At 40.5% G+C, this 16,666-nt stretch overlaps 1 protein-coding gene across 1 annotated transcript in view; it reads left to right on the top strand.

The window, feature by feature from the left end:
* The window catches only part of LOC308220573 (uncharacterized protein), a gene marked incomplete at both ends in the record, with an annotated part of 29,708 nt that extends 14,392 nt beyond the window's left edge, over positions 1-15,316 (top strand). The window contains 10 exons of the mRNA XM_080616686.1: positions 439-561; positions 1,549-1,631; positions 2,872-2,997; positions 3,840-3,885; positions 5,032-5,165; positions 9,405-9,533; positions 11,941-12,055; positions 12,948-13,079; positions 14,257-14,382; positions 15,195-15,316. Of these exons, the coding sequence (XP_080472812.1) occupies positions 439-561; positions 1,549-1,631; positions 2,872-2,997; positions 3,840-3,885; positions 5,032-5,165; positions 9,405-9,533; positions 11,941-12,055; positions 12,948-13,079; positions 14,257-14,382; positions 15,195-15,316 (1,136 nt within the window). The remainder of the gene's footprint in view (positions 1-438; positions 562-1,548; positions 1,632-2,871; positions 2,998-3,839; positions 3,886-5,031; positions 5,166-9,404; positions 9,534-11,940; positions 12,056-12,947; positions 13,080-14,256; positions 14,383-15,194) is intronic.
* Between the last annotated feature and the right edge of the window lie 1,350 nt (positions 15,317-16,666).

Raw genomic sequence — 16,666 nt, 5'->3', positions numbered from 1 at the left:
AGGAGTGACACAGGCACATTCAAAGAGAGAAACTGGCCCTGAATGTACTTTGCTAAATTAATTCAGTCGTCCCTGCAGTTGTTTATGTAGTTTTTGGTTGGCACACTGAACAACTTGATCAGACATACCAGAGGTACAAGGCAAAGTATGACACCTTGCTAACCTGTTTAAGGGGACTTACGGTCCTTTTTTTTTTAATCATCCCAGTCAAAAAAGGATTGAATCAGCTGTGATCTATCACTAATACAGAATTCATGAATTAGTTTCTTCCCCATTGGGCTCTTGGAATTCTTAAGTTTCCTTTGAGCATGCAGAGAAATTTTGATATATACTAAAGAATAAAAAAAGTGAAAAGAAATCTATTCCTTCCAGTTGTCCTGCTCCTGGCTCACAGTAAGATGGCAATGTCTTCTTTCTTTCTCTGATTCTCTTCTCCAGAGTCCAACCGAGAGGCTATAGGCGCTGCTCAAGGAATTACACCCCTACTGTCTCTTGCCAATTCCTATGATCCTAGGGTCCAACAAAATGCAGTTGGTGCTATTCTCAACCTCACACAATCAGGTACTTTCTGACTAATGGTTTATCTAAAATTGCCGAAAGAAAATTTCTCACTGATAAAATAGTAATTGAAAAGGCAAGAATAAAAGCATACCTGAGCAACACAGTATTTCCTTTGTATATGACATTCATGTTGATACCATAGGCTGATGATTTAAGTTTGGCATCTCTTTAGCTAACACAGACCCTTTTTTGCCTAGTACCAAAATAGAAAGCCTTGATTTTTTTAATCCCAAGGGATTTGTTAAAGAAATAACTTGGTCTAAAAAGTTAGCAGCACATTTGGTGGTACTTTGAAGCAATCTCAGAAGCTTATACAACAAGATCAAGCTCTAGGAACATTTAACTTGAATCCCTAACTTGATGTTAGGAGATGTGAAATTAACTGTTATGGACCAGACATTAAAAGCTCTTGGGATATCTGCAAACAGCTTTAGCAAAAGCAGTTTTTCATCCTCCGCAATAATATGTGCACACAATACTTTAACTCTGAAATAAACCAACATTGTCTCACCTGTCTATACGATACCAATATCCCACACAGCTAAATGGTACAGTTATGAGTAATGTCTCTTATTTTTATATCAGGGAAAGGAACAGATGGCTATTATACTTATGCTATTGTTAAGAAATTTTAAAGAATTTGATTTTTAAACATGAAATTATGGTCAGTATCATACCTGAGGCTTCTCAGATTCTTCAGCAATTCAGAATCTCACAACAGTCTTTAGCATACAAACAGAAAAGGCTTAATCGCTCAGATAGCCTGCTAGTCATTTTGCTGAAATGTCTGCATACTGCTATATTGGCACAAGCTCTAAATTACATACTCTTCAGTCACACTGACTGGCATATATTTGGACAGCATCAGCACTCTAAAATTCAGTGGTTGTGCATATCCCTTTTGGATGGTGCCTCCAGATGAGAGGGAGGGAAGGAGAAAGACACTAACAGCACTTTTTTTTTTCCCACCCCACTTTTTTATGGCAGAGAAAATCCAACAGGTCCTATGCAAGGAAGGAGCCCTACCAGTTCTTGCCTTGCTGCTGGAATCTCCTGACTCAGAAGTGCAGGTACAGCTCAAACAGGTCAGATTTTTAAACAGTAACAGCGTGACCATAAGGATAGCACAAACCACAGCACGCAGAAATGAAAAGGTGGAGAGGAGGGAAGGTTTCATTAGAGAAGTGGGAAAACCTGTGAGAACATCTCTGTGAAACTCAGTGCAGTGAGATAATATGTATTCAAAGCACCCAATTTGTCTAGCTCCACAAGAGAAAGGTTATGATGCAGAAGTGCATCTGCCAGCACACTAACACATGCACAGAGTAAATATGTGGTTACCTTCTTGTGTGTTTCAGATCGTCAGAGAAGTTGCAGATAGGCCTCTTTCTCTGCTGTTTTTTTTTTTTTTAATCCTAACTCTGATCTTCCACTCTAAGCAATTTTACCAAGTGATCTGAGAAGGCTTAACTTGTGAAGATTTTTTTCTTATTATTGTAAATGTTCGGGAAATCTTCCTATTTTATGCCTACCACAGACACGTCTTTATGGTTCTATACATTTAACAGAGCACCATTCTTAGTTCAAAAGTATGTGGATGAAAAACTATGAATCAGAGCTGTAAACCTTAAAATCCACTAGTCCATTCATTCAGTCCTCCAAGTAGTACTTTGAGTAGTAATAGGATTGTTTCCTCCATTGGTTTTGTTATCTCTATTCAGAGTTCTTTTAAATGTCTGAAGGGATGGAGCTTCTGGAATTCCTTTCTGCAAACTGTTTCAGCATTTTCAGCTTTGTCTGAGATTCACCTTAAAATTTTCTTTGATGCAGTTCAAGCTGCTGCTTCTAATTATACCTCCCTAGTAATACATACTCATATATATGCAACTCTTCCTAGCATTAATGTTTAAATCATTTGAAAATGATGTCTTTGCATGCTATGGCAATGACTACATCCAGTTTGAGTAAGGAAATGCAATACAAGAAGATGCAGATGACCTAACTTAGGTGCCAGCAGCAGTGTCCTTGCAGCAGCACGGTACATTCCCAAATACCCAGCGTCCTAAAGGGCTTGTACAACATGCAGTTGCCACAGCATGACTGCTGTCATACCTATAGCAGATTGCATTGCTTTTCCCGGAGGAAGCACACTCAGGCTAATAAGCACATCTACCCAATAAAACACCCTTAAGATGAAAAAGTACTTTATTTTCATCAGGTCTAACTGTGAGCATTTCTCCAATTTATTTTTGTCATCCTCAACATGTCATCAACGGGACCTCTCTCTCCTTTTTTCTCTGTTCTCTGCAGTATTACAGCTGTGCTGCTCTGAGCAACGTGGCAGCCAACATTCAGTACCATGAAGCCATGCTGAGACCCAGCAACAGATTCCTGTTGCGGACACTTATCTCTCTCCTATCCTCTTCTGTGGAAAAGGTAAAGCTGTAGCTTTCTCTTTGTGTAAAACCTTAGCGTCAGAGTAGAGCTATAAACTTGGGCGTCTCTTTTTAGTCTTGCACAATTCTGCTCATCTGCTGTACAGGCACCTATGCAGCATTTTTCCCATGAGAAAGGACACATATATTAGAAGATACGTAGGTTGTACAAGGTCAGTGTATGGAGAAAGAGACAGGAAGTCACTGAAATTTTTCTACAGCCCTGGACACATCCTTTGGACTAGAATGACCTGTATTCCTTAAACTTGAAATTACATGTTTGAAGTGCTCTGTCCAGGTTCTCAACGATCTTTGATTATTGTGTCTGACAAAAGATGTCTGAAGCATCTATTATGCTACATTTTATCCTTTTTGCTATCCTTAACTTTCATATGGCTTCAGAGAATAACATCTTGAAAATTTTGCTTTGTTGGAGCCACATCAAAGAAATTTCGATAAGCCACTGTTCAGGATTTAAGGGTGGAACCTTAAGTTCCATGTAGGAGGAAGGTGAAAAAAATGTGAAGCAAATAAGACAAATTCATTCAATTTTCTTCTGACTTTCCTCTGACATTTTTAAATAAACCAACATCTGAACCCCTTTGGCTCTTCCTCATCAACAACAGGATGACTGATACACGTGCAGGTTAAAAAAAAGTTTATCAAAACTTTGAAAAAATAAAAAATAATTTCCCCAGATTTGTTCTCTGAAGATAATGTAATAGCTTGCTAGTGTTGTCATGTTTATTTTATGTACAATAGGCAAGAACATGCATTACTGAAACTGCTTCTTTTTTTCCTCCCTAATTCTTTTTTTCTTTTTTTACTCTTTGGCACAAGCAGGTTTCAAGTCAGGCATGTGTTTGCCTACGGAATTTGGCTACCAGTGGTAAGCAATATCTTGGAGATAAACAAAGCATGCTATTTTTCATTCTCTCTCTGCCTTTCAGAGAGGGCACAGTGGGCTGGGAACCTTTTGTATTAGAAGAGGGACTCTTTTCTATACTTTGTTGGACGTTAAGGGAAAAGGCAGGTACAGTGCATACACTAACTAAATCTGCCTCAGAGCTCTCAGGTAGCAAGGGGAAGTATTTGGACAAGGTGAGAGAGACAGCAGAGGTCTTCTTTTGCACAGAGCCTTTGCAACTTAAGTTTTTCTCCCTTCCGCGTTTCGAAAGCATTAAACCTGATCAGGACAGAACGTCTCCTGAAATTGCTACTTGAGTGAGGACCTGCCTTCTCCCAGGGCTTGAATCTGTCTATCATTAAATGTCATTTTCTCCCAAGCATTTGTCATCGTCTTACAAAAATCCTATTAATACCCAAGATCCTTTTCTATGGCATACTCAGGGGATGAAAGCAGACGACTGGCACACTCAGCACTATAGTTCTAGGGTCCAGGGGAAGAGTTGTTCATATAGAAAATGTAGAGGTGCTTAATTTTCAAGCAATCATAATTATAATGGAGCAGGGAGTGAAGGAACAGCTGTGCTCCTCTTTGGTGTGGTTGAAAATCCTTGATCTGCTGGCCTTTTAGGACTGCTGCTCCATCTGCTGGCTGCTCTAGCGTTGCCTTTTAGTGCCCAAAAGCCCTCTCTCAGTTTGCAGGGACAAGTGAGGTATAAGGATTCATCTGGGATGGCTGACCTCTCCCTTAGCTAACCATAACTCTGCAAGATATGTGGTGCTTGGGGAAGTCTTTCTGTCTGTGCAGCAGAAGCTGCCACCTTCTTACTGGGCCTTATGCCAGTGAAGGATTCAGAAAATTCCCCTATTTTCTTCTTACTGATGTTCAGATGCAAACTGAAGGGTGCCCAAACCTACGTTCTGCTCTCAAGCCTGTACTAATCCTTTGGCAAAAGGAGCCAAATGAGGGCTTATTTTTATAACCAAACATCCAGTGTTGTCCCATCCCATGGAAGTTGGGTAGATCCCTCAAATTTCATCACTGAAGCACAGTCAGATGTTTGTGTCAGGGCCCAAATGCCTCACAGTGCTCTGAAGCTCACTGAACTCAGTCATTTTCCCAAATCAGTGGACATCCAGGCTGAGATGGTTGCTGAGAATGTCTTGCCCAAGCTGCGCGCTCTCCTGGCTTCTGGCAGCGAGGATGTGCGTCGAGCCTCCATCGCTCTGCTCTGGATACTGTCCGAACACCCACACAACCAGGTAGGGGAGGTAATTTTCCAAGACTAGTGGGGAAAGAGTAGTTCTGGCCACCACCTGGGGTAACAGTTATGGCAAAAACTGCATATGAAATGCATTTTGAGAATGACCAATGAGCTCTGCGAGACTTCTCAATCCCCCTCTCTCCCACCCAAAATAACGAGGTTTCATCTGTTACATCTTCACTGTCACTCACGAGGAGCCTATCTGTTGTGGTGAGTGGGATCTAAAGGATCCTGTAATCAAAATTCCTGTAAGGGGACCAAGGGGAGGGCAGAGGGGGAGAGGTGGGTGTCAGATTCCTTGGATGTGTGGACACTGCACTGCAAAGGTCCCCTTTGTCCCCAGACTGTAGGTCTCCAGATGGGTGTACAAGGAGCAGGATAAATGCATAGCACCATGAAAGACTGCAACCATGGGGGCAGCTGAGGAAGTTATTCCTTGGCTACAGAGCTTCCTCACACGCTGAAAGCAGAGGAACTAATTTAGAGCATGCATTTAAAGTAGCATCAGTGCAAAATAAAGTGCAAAAATATATCACTTCCCTATATGGACAGTTATTCAAAAATGCGTTTGCATAAATTTAACATCTTTTGAATTAGAATCAAGGCAGGGGAGCTAATAGAACTTGCAATCTTTTGATAGGATTTCTTGTGTCTCGTCATGTTGTTAGTTACAGACCAGTTGGTAAACATCAACTGTTTACAATGGTAAACACCATTAGGAGTGCAGTACTATGCAAATACATGAAGAAGTCTGTTGAGAAATAAACTACAGGAAATAAAAAAAGCAGACAGTCCTGCTGTACTTTCATCATCCACATAAACCAGCAAAAACAATAAGTAGCAACTGACCAATTATTATTATTTTTAAATGTGCTTTTCTGTTACAGTAATTGGACATCTGTAGGAACATGGATGTGAAAGGTTTTTGAGAGGTGTCTTAAGCTAACAACAACCTTTTAAGAGAGGCAGAGTTTGGGTAGGTAAAGCGAAAAACAAAAGTGAGAACCTTTCCTGCCACATTTCTTTAGGCAGTAATGACAGACAGTATGAGTAATCACAGCTGGGCATATGTGCTTCTCCTGGCTGAAATACACTGATTTGAAATTTCTCTGGATACTGGAAGCCTGTTGTTATCCACCACAGTTGCTCGTACCCAGCACAGTACAAACCAAGTTGCCCCTCCTGTGACTCTGGGACATGATGGAAAAAATGGGTAAACACAATGCCTGGGAAGCAGTAACTAGAGAACAGAGCTTTTCAAAGGCACTGTGGCTTCCTAGGTTTTGTGCTGGCTGCATTAGCACTAAATGTACTCTTCGCTTGTTAAACTGCCTCATGCAATCAAAACACAATTTTCTCTCAACAAGTTTACAAGTGAAAGCTGGATAACTTACATTTAAAAATTAGTTGAAGTTGCATCAATTTTTTACTTAGGTTGAATTGCAAAAGTTACATTTAAGTTAGTTGGAGGCTATTTGTACTGTGAAAATGTTCCTCAGTATGAGGCGTTATGCTGGAACATCGTCCTCACTCTCATTTGCTTTTCTTGATCCCAAACACCATTTGCACTTTTTGTTCTCCCAGCAAAAAGTACCCACAAATCCTTTCCTCCCTGATCCCGAAACATTTCTTTACCAGTGTTTCAAACCCCCAGCAACAAAGGATGCTGCATCAGTAGGAACAAAGGCACTTGAAGCTCAGCCTTGTCACACCAGCAGTGAGATAGCCTGTTCTTCATGGGGTAAAAAGGTCAGCAGCAGGAGGCTGGAAAGCAAAGCATTACCCTGGAGGGTTTATTCTCCAGCAAGAAGTAGCTACATCTTGAAATTTGTTTTAGTGAGTAAACACGGCTGTCCCTGACTAGTGAATGTTGCTGCTTTGTGCGAGCAAGCCCTGGGCACTCTGAGAAGAGGCTGACCTCTCCTTACTCATATCCTGCCTCCCCACCTCCATGCCTTTTCTAGCCTGTTTTTCAAACCTTTTAAAGGTTTCTTTCTCTAATTCAGGCTGAATTCTCATGAGTGAAAGAAGGACTTCTCCATGGGAACAGCTGTTGGAAAACAAGCCACTGAACAAAGCTAACCGTTACAACCAAGTCAAGTGATGCTTGAATTATTACAAATACTACCCAGGATACAATAGGGCAGAATTCATCTGCCCTTTCGTTACCATGAAGCAAACTCCCAGGAATGCTTCACAGGAGCTCCTCTCTTTGCTTAAACTCCTTTCTTGCGATCCCCTGGCCAGGCTGTTGACAGCAATTCCCAGCAAGCACTGGAAGACTTCCCTCTTGCAGGGGAATTTTTTTCAGTCCTCTCAAGGAAAGCCCAATCCTGAAATATGAGAGAGAGAGAGTCAGGCTTTTTGAGAAAACAGCCTTCTAAATCATACTCTTTTGAGCAAAGACCTGGAAGTCACGGTGGCAGGGGTCTGTCTACTCCAGATGATGCCACTGCCTTCCCACTGCAGGTACAAAATAACTTTGCTTTCCCATCTTGCTACCTGGAAAACAGAGGATAATATTTATCTTGGCAAGAAATCCCTGGATACGGGGTACAAGTGCAGCATTACAAATATAACACAGTTGCTGCTGGAATGCTTTTACTAGCTTTTTATTTATTTTTTAATGTTGGGAGAAGTTAGATCAGTATCCATCTGAACCACCTGATCAATTTTTACTCAAGAGTTTTCTCGTGATTCTCTCGTGCTGTGCAGGATTGAGCCATGAAACAAAATCTGGATCCCAGCCATACACCAGTCAAAAAAGAGGTTCAGCAAAATTGAAATACTGTCACTTACTAATGTAGGCCCTAAATAAACAGAAGTGCTTGTCAGGGAAGTCATTATATATTAGAAAGTTCATTTATAGTCTGTAGAAAATTTCCTTCTCTAAACTCTAGCAAATCAAATTAGGGTGCCGTGGTTGATGGGATTACATAGAAAAGAGGACACTTTGTCCAAAAGCACAGAAAACAGTCATCAGTGGTAATTTATTATTTCTTTCTTTCTTATTTATTATATTATTTATTTATCATATTATTTCTGCCTTTGCAGAGAAGGAAAAATAAAAACAGTGAAAATTTACAGGCATGTCTGCATTAAATTCCCTGAGTTTGGACATAGCACTGCCCTTTCCACCTATTTTCATGTTTTATTTGGGGATTGCTGGTTGTGACAGTGCTTAACATGAATGTAAGTGAAGATGTCAGCTGATATTAGGAGAAAATAAGATCCACTTTTGCAATTTAACCTAAGTAAAAAATTGATGCAACTTCAACTAATTTTTAAAGACGTCTGCCTTTCAGCACTGCTTCAGTGAGTCTGACATTTCACAGGTTTCAGATGTGATTTTTCTCAGCTATATATAGGACCGATGATTTGTTTTACATTGAACACTCTTACTAATGTATCTCGATTTCTAAGTAGCACAAATAATATAGTTCATTGCGAAGAAACGTAAGAACTGCATAATGAGCTCAAATTCCTGAGGGAAAGAGACTGAAAGAAAAAATGCTCCCAAGAGGAAATCTTTTGCTTTTAACTCTGTACCTAAACCAACGCCTGTTGAGGTCACTTTCTCTTATAAACAGCACTGCCCCCTTATTCCATACTGTCATTGAAGGAACTACCTAGACAGCAATCCAAACTCAGAAAGTTAGTATTAGTGGCCACTGGAAGATGACAACATTCAGAGAGAGGACTCAATAAAGTCCTTCCCTCTAAAATATCTATCAGAGCAGAGAAACGTACGTATAGACTCAAGAAGATGCTATTCAGAACATGTTACTAAAGTGGTGCCAGATCACAAACTGATCTAAACATACAGTCCATTGCTGTAGGTGAGGTTCAATGCTGAGGTACTCAAGGACACACTGCTGCTGCTACTTCATCACATACTTTCACTTTTCACACCTATTCTGACCACTTCTTCCATTCAGGATCACACGTCCTTCCCTTAGCTACCAGCAAGCTCTGGAAAGTGTTTGTTGCAAACAAAAATAAACTACAAAACCTTAAAGACTCCAGCTTTCAACAGCAAGTGCTCTGTAGATCAGCAGCAGCCAGTAGACCATATTTTGAGAGAAAAAGCACTGGACCCAGCCAAGTCACTGTTGGTTTAAATGAGCTAAGTAATGTTTTTATTTCAGAGCTAAGATCTATCTATCTTTAGCATGCTGCAAAGTTGCAGTGTGTCGTCCATACTGGATGTAATCGAGATACTGGTTGCTCTTCTCAGGACACTCTAGCATGTGCTGAGCTACTACAGAGCCTGGGGATGCTACTACTGGCACATAAAACAGACCCTGTGATTGTTTGCCATACTGCATGTATCATCAAAAACCTGAACCTTTCCGAAAACAGACAGGTAGGTGCCCAGTATTTTTCACTGAACTATACCATGGGAGGTTGCTAATACGGTTATATCAAATCAGAATTACCCACAGAAAGATAATATAATGAAACATGCACCAGGGATACTCTACACAAAATTGTGTGAATAGAAGGGCCTAAGGCACCATAATGAAAGGAAGGCTTATTCATATTTTTTCAATGCAATACAGAAAATGTTAATGAAAATAAGAAATACCTGGGTTTTTTTCTGTGACTGGTTACCTAATTTGAATGACTGTATCATAGGTATAAAACATACTTCTAGCAAAGACATTTCATACTTATTAAAAGGAACCATCAAGGAAAACTGAGGTTTGTTATAAACTGAATCCTTATTTCCTAACTCTCACTCTTCATCAGCCCTTAGTTATCCACTTATGGTGTTCAAACACTGATCTAATTTCAATCACAGTTTGTTAAATATAACCCCAGTTATTGATGTACATTTTGCTTGTTTGGCAAGATACTCCTTGTGCTAAGATGCCATAAGGATCTCTGTTGCTGATTCTACTTCTAATGAAATCTTCTAATGAGATTTATAGAGGCACTTCCTTTCCCCTTGCCTTTTAAGAGTACCTTGATTGAACAGTGCCACTAGTAACAATCAATACTAGGGGAGAAATCCCACTCAAATCCTTGTCTCTGCTTTACCCCACTTTCTAGTACACATTTTTTTACATTCTTCTTTTTTCCTTTGTTCATGACCCACTTACCAGTAGTCCCAGAGATTTAAGCTAACCAAAAGGAAAACTATTTCCAATTTTTTTTTTTCACTTTTACTAAAGTAAAAATTATATGAAATTTTGATAGTTATGAAATCTGTTTTTGCAGGGAAATAGATTCCCTCAAACTCAAAGCTCAATCCTTTCAAATTTTGCCTTAAAATAATTACCATATTTGTCACATATTCTGTTATGAACAGGGAGCTTCATAACACTTTATAACATACAGAGTACCTTGCTCTCAATGTACAAGTGAACCCACAGGCATGAGTGGGAATGCCAGGTTTCCAGGGTCAGTTCTAAGGAACCATTACTCAAACATGTAAGAGCCTTGCCACAAGAGGAAAAAAAGTGGTGTTTTTATGCCAGCAGGGCACGAAGAGAGTGTGGGAGTTTGAAAGGCAAGTCTTGAATCCAGCTACAACCTCTAAGCAGCAAGTTAAAAAACTGCAACATAAACCGAACACACCCCCCCCCCCCAAAGAGATACTCCCTTTTGTTGATAAATACCTGAACAACCTCATGGAGGTGTGAGCAGCTTCCATTTTTAGGACCTCCCAGAGAACTGAGGACTTCGTGATTCACCTTCAATAGCAACCAGTCACTCATTATAGCAATCAGGTGACTCATTCAGGACTCATTCTCAAGTGCTTTTAATCCAGATCAGCACAGTCTAAGTCTCCTGTTTTCAAATCGGTCTCTAAAACACAGAGACATGCTGTCCAACACTTTTGGCAGATAGCAGATTCAACCTAAAACATAAGGGATACACAGAAATGTTTAATTCATAACATTTCTCTCCAGAAACAGAACTCAAATTTGCTAGTGAGAGGTCATCTCGTATTTCTGCAGATCAGGGCATTTCAACACCATAAAGCTTTCAAAGCCCTGGAGGCAAACAAGAGAAACTGAAATACTTCCCCATTTCCCAGTGCTTTGCCCTGGAGCACTCAGCTTACTCGCTTCTGCAGCAAGACTTGAGCAAATGACAGCTTAATACTAACATAATGGTCTGGCACAGCAGCAATAGGTCAGGAAATTCTCTGAGCTCAGAGTGATTTGCGTTCAGCCTGCATGCCTTGTGCAGATGCATAGCATTTGGCTCCCCAGGACCTTAATGATGATCAGGTCCCCTGGGAACAACTGCAGTTCCCCTACAACCCGCAGGTTATAAGGGGGAGCAGAGATGTGCAAAGGTAGTGCAGAAACAAAACGTGGCTACATGGCCTGATCTGCAAGGCTGTGCCTGTGTAGAGGAACTACTGAGGTATAACAGCATAGCCATCCAGGACAGTGTTTGTACAAAGCTGGATCCCTCTGTGATTATCCAGTGACATACTGAGTTTCACTTTGGAAAAGTGACTTGACAGTCCTGGGGTAACAGTTGAACTTCATGATCTTAAAGGTCTTTTCCAACCTAGCTGATTCTATGAGAACATCCCACTGACAAAGCAAGCCCTGGGAAATGCCTAAAATCAGGTGATCTCTGAACAATCCAGGGTGTTTGTCACCCTGTTGTGGTAGATCTGGAAGGAGACATTTCCGTCTTTGATGTTTCAGCCCTCAGTATTGCTAAGAGCTATTTAGTACTTCTGAAGTCCTCAGTCACCACTAGAACATAATGGAAATGCTGAACATTAATCTCTTTTTTTGTTGCAGAGAATTATTGACAGCCCATGTGTTGAAGGTCTCCTCCAGACCATGCTTTCTACCAATACTGAAGAAGACTCTCTTCATTATGTGACATCTTGCCTTGCTGAGCTAGCAAAGCAAGGTAGGGAAGCAGCCCTACCATAAATGGCTTAATCTGAGGAGTGTACATACCCTTTATTAATCCTAATAGGAGATGAAGCATAGGTGGATGTACAGCCCAGGTCTTTCCCTTTAAACTCACTGGGGGTTTTGCCCTAAGCTTCAAGAGCAGCAGGATCCAACTCACTGGCAGGACACATGGGCTCTGATAGTTGCGCTTTTTTCTGTTGAATTGCTTAATTTTTATTTTTTTTTTTGCTTAAAATTCCTCGTGCTGAAGTTCACTGCTGTACGTGGCCTGTCTAGTTTATTTGTAATGTAGCCCAGTTTCTCTGGCTGAATTAATTTCACAATAGCAAAAATCAATATAAAAGAAAGACTAAAATACAAAGTGACTCTTCGAATTTTTTGCACACGGATTTTATTCACACCCATGGAAGGTACAGCACTCCTCATGGCGAGAGTCTCAGTGTTAATTTTCCCAGCCTGTGGCAGCACTGGATATTGTCTGTCAAACATTTCCTCTGGTATCTGATGTAACTGCCATGCAACTGGCAACATGTCACATTTCATTTTTCAAGAGATGAACAGACTAAGCCACTAGGCAAGAGTGTATCTTGTACGTGAAGTGATCCATTCTTCCAGAACACAAACCCAACAAAATAAAAATCCACCAGCCTTTCTGTGAATCAAATACATTACCCTGCCTTACTGAGACCATAACCTCAGGACGTGGACCCTTTTTTTACAACCTAAACATACTTATTGCACAAGTTCAGCACTTGCTTCACTTCTGTAGCTGCATGAAGGATTTCCTATTGAGGCAGTATGGTTTGTGGCAGACTTCTCACCTTCATTTCTTCAACACTAGAGTTTCTGTTTATAGGTTACTCTCTCATCTTTCTGTCCTCCAGGAGCCACATTACACATGGTCCAGTGGATGGATGAACCCTTGACAAAGTGCTTGGTGACACTGGCTGGCCAACTGGAACATACTGAGCCATCTTTCCAAGCTGCCTCTATCATCCTGCACATGATAGGTCACGGTAACTGTCGCACAGCATTAACTGTGCTTTCAGAGATTTATGGCTGGATGGAGTGAAATGAGCATTTTCCCAAAGACACAAAAAAAACCTGTTAGGCACCAAACAACCTTTAACATTCCTATAGCAGCCTCCATGTGGTCTCTACAAAAAGCACCTACAGTCACCCTTGAAATAGACATACACCAGGGCTGTAGCGAATGAGAAAGCCCAGGGATGAAAATAGATACAGATCTCATCCAGGTGCTGGCTGACATCTTCAAACACTACCATGCTGCAAGGCTAGTCTGTAGCCACTTATGAGGTCCTTAAAAACAATTTCAGTAGGAAAGTGGGAGAGCGTAAAATACCCCTTACCAAAGGAAGACATTGTATGTTTCTGTTTAACCCTCCTTCTCAGTACATAGAACATGATAACATTCCCCATGGACAGGAGCAGAGATTGATAGAGACAATTACAATGGGACAGTTGTGTTCCAAAATTTTAGATCAACTCTGCTGCCTGACCAACAGGAAGGAGGAAAGCATCTTACTGAACCAAATACTGCTGTTGTAATTCTAGACTAGATTAGCAGGAGCAGTGAAGTGGCTTTTAAGAATACAGCCTGTATTTTTTTAAATTGCAGTGAGAGGGAATGAAAACAACATTATTTTTACCTGCAGAAAACAAAAGGCTTTATGCTCAATATACTTGTCCCACACAGCTGAGAGCCTTTAAGACTTGCAAGAAAAAGGTGTTTGGATTTTTGCCACAATCTCTAGAAAAGCATAGTTAGATTTTAATCCTTAGATGTGAGAGAAACTGAAGTCCATAATGAGTCTCCAATAAGGGAAACCACAAACCTGCTTCAATTCTATCACTGAGGATTTGCAACAGAGCAGGCTCTCAAGTACTGAATAGAGTCCAACAGCATAATCGCTCCTGGGTGTGTTCATGGCAGGCTGATCAGCCTGTAAATCAGCACTTACCTCACACGAGGACCAGCTGCCCACTCAGTGTTTTATTTACCTGAAGTATCAGCAGTACCTTTAAAGGCTATACTACATGGAAGTAATTTGCTAATCTTTGCAGTAACATTGGTTGTAGCTGGGTAGATGGATCATTAACAATCTTAAATAGTTACAAAAATCAGTTTTTGAAGTGTTTTAAAGGCTCCTGTTAATTCTCCCATTTATGCAGAAAAAATGATGCTTTTGTTGAAGCGGCACATCAGAGATATTCAGGCCTACCTCAAGAATTTTCTTACCCATCAAGAAATCCGCTTTCAGCAGCTGGGCATCTCCACATTCTGCAGACTGCGAGAAGGTATGTTCTTCCTGCTGGCCTGAGCACCTGGAGCGCTGCCAGGCACTGCCTGCTCCTCTCAGTGGCAAACAGGCACTGCTGTGTCACAGAAATGACAGTGCTCGGCAGCTTCCTTTGGGGACTACTCCGCTCACTTCAGCAAACAGAATAATCCCCAGGTTAGCTGTTACTTTACCTGGTTTTTAAGTTACTAAGAGTATCTTCTTATAAAGGCAGAGATTTTTTTGTTTGTTTGTTTAACAGGTGCAGCTGTTTTTATCCAATATAAGAATGTTTGGCATTAGATGCAACTTAAAAGCTTTTCAAATACAAATTTAGTTTATTCTGATAAAACACACAAACAAGAAAATTGCGTGATTAGCTGCTGTTAAAGCTGGGAAATCTCACGTACTTGAAATTCTGTTCCTTGAGGTTTTTTCCAATTTTTGGTGAGTTTTTTTTTCGGTTTGGATAGAAGTTGAGTGCAGATGAGTTATAGTACCATAATAAATGCATATCTCTCCACATATTTAGAGCCAGAGTTAAGACCCTGCTATGTTTTGATACACATCTATTCTATAAGGCTGAATTTGGCAACTGAGCTTTAGACATCTGGATTAGGAGAATTAAGCAGCAAACAATCTTGAGTAAGGCTGAAATCTGGATTTGTATCTGCTTTGTGTGGTAGAAGGATATTGTTTTGCCTTATTCATACTTTACACTGTAATAAGAACTATCAACTGTGTCTAACCTGAAATAGAAGCTTTCTAAGCATCTGCATTATAATACCGGGGAAAATAGCAGTTTGCCTAACACTTGTTTTTTCTCTTCAGATCCAGAATTTTTGTTAGAATTCAGAGAAAGCCAAATGGCCAAACTCCTTGAGCAACTCCGCCAACAAACAGAAGAAACTCAAGAGCTCCTTAGGGCAGCTATTTGCCATGAATACAGTTAATATTTAAGCCAGATAGCTTATGAGAACTTAACAAAGCCTTCAGAACTTTCAGAGAACACAGCTCTTTTCATTGCCTCCTGTAGTTTAAGATTTTCTGCTACTTACAATTTCATCATACAAAGAGATGTTCTGATAACAAAAACCCAAGCAGGTCAAAGGACAATCCCTTGTACACTTTGGCTGGCTGCTGAAGTGTGCTTGAGGACTACGGCTACATTCCTTCCAAAGGGTTTGGAAAACACACGTTCTGCTTGGGTAATCCTCCATGGTTTGTTTTTTGTTTCTTCACCCCCACCTCCAAAACAACAGCGCTGTATTCATGAGGTTTTATTAATGTAACAGGTGGATTCTTCTGAAGAGGCATCTCTCAAGTACACAGGTTACTCTGCATTCATCTTTATTTTGTTTCTGTTCCATGTCCTTTATCTCAGAGCACACTCCAGGGTCTTGACTTTAGAAAATAATTGAATTAACATACAATATAAAGGTAGCAAACTACTAACAGGTTACTACAGAGAGTAACTGCTGAAGGACAACTCAGAAATTGAAATAAATTTATAAGAAACAAGACCAGGGCAAGCCTTAGGGCTGATCCTTACCTACATTGTAGGCACTAAACTCCAGAAGAGCAAAGGCACACTGAGGCAGGTCAATGTTGCATACAGCATGCTCAGAATATAGCAGCTACCATTGATTTGGGTGAGATGTGTTTGAATACAGAAATCTGTGTTCTGCAAATGGTAAATTATTTCCAAAGGTACTTGCAACCAGGCAAAAGTGAACATATTTGGTAAAATTAGAAATTGATCTCATATATTCTATCTTTCATCAATACTTTTTTTTTTTTTTTAAATATAAAAATCCTCCTGGAGCTTCATGTTGAACTGGCTGGAATGCTGAAATTTTGGAACCACTCTTACAGCAAACATGTGCTTCCAGATAGCATTTTCTTATTAAAACATTTCAGAAGAGCTTACTGACTGTTGTGGTTTAACCCCAGCCAGCAGCCACTTGCTCACTCTCCCCCAGTGGGATAGGGGAGAGAATCAGAAGGGCAAAAGTGAGAAAACTCATGGTTTGAGATAAAGACAGTTTCATGAGTAAATCAAAACCTGCACCATGTAAGCAAAGCAAAACAAGGAATTTATTCACTACTTCCCATGGGCAGGTGGGTTTTCAGCCATCCCCAGAACAGCAGGGCTCCATCACACAAAATAGTTACTTGGGAAGAGAAACTCCATCACTCTGAAGATTCTCTTCTCTTCCTTCTTCTTCCTCCAGCTTTATGTGCTGAGCATAACATCATATGGTATGGAATATCCCTTGGGTCAGTTGGGGCCAGCTGTGTCC

The sequence above is a fragment of the Psittacula echo genome (genome assembly GCF_963264785.1).
Source record: "Psittacula echo genome assembly, chromosome: 4".
Taxonomy (NCBI): domain Eukaryota; kingdom Metazoa; phylum Chordata; class Aves; order Psittaciformes; family Psittacidae; genus Psittacula; species Psittacula echo.
This window is presented reverse-complemented; position numbering and strand designations above follow the sequence as displayed.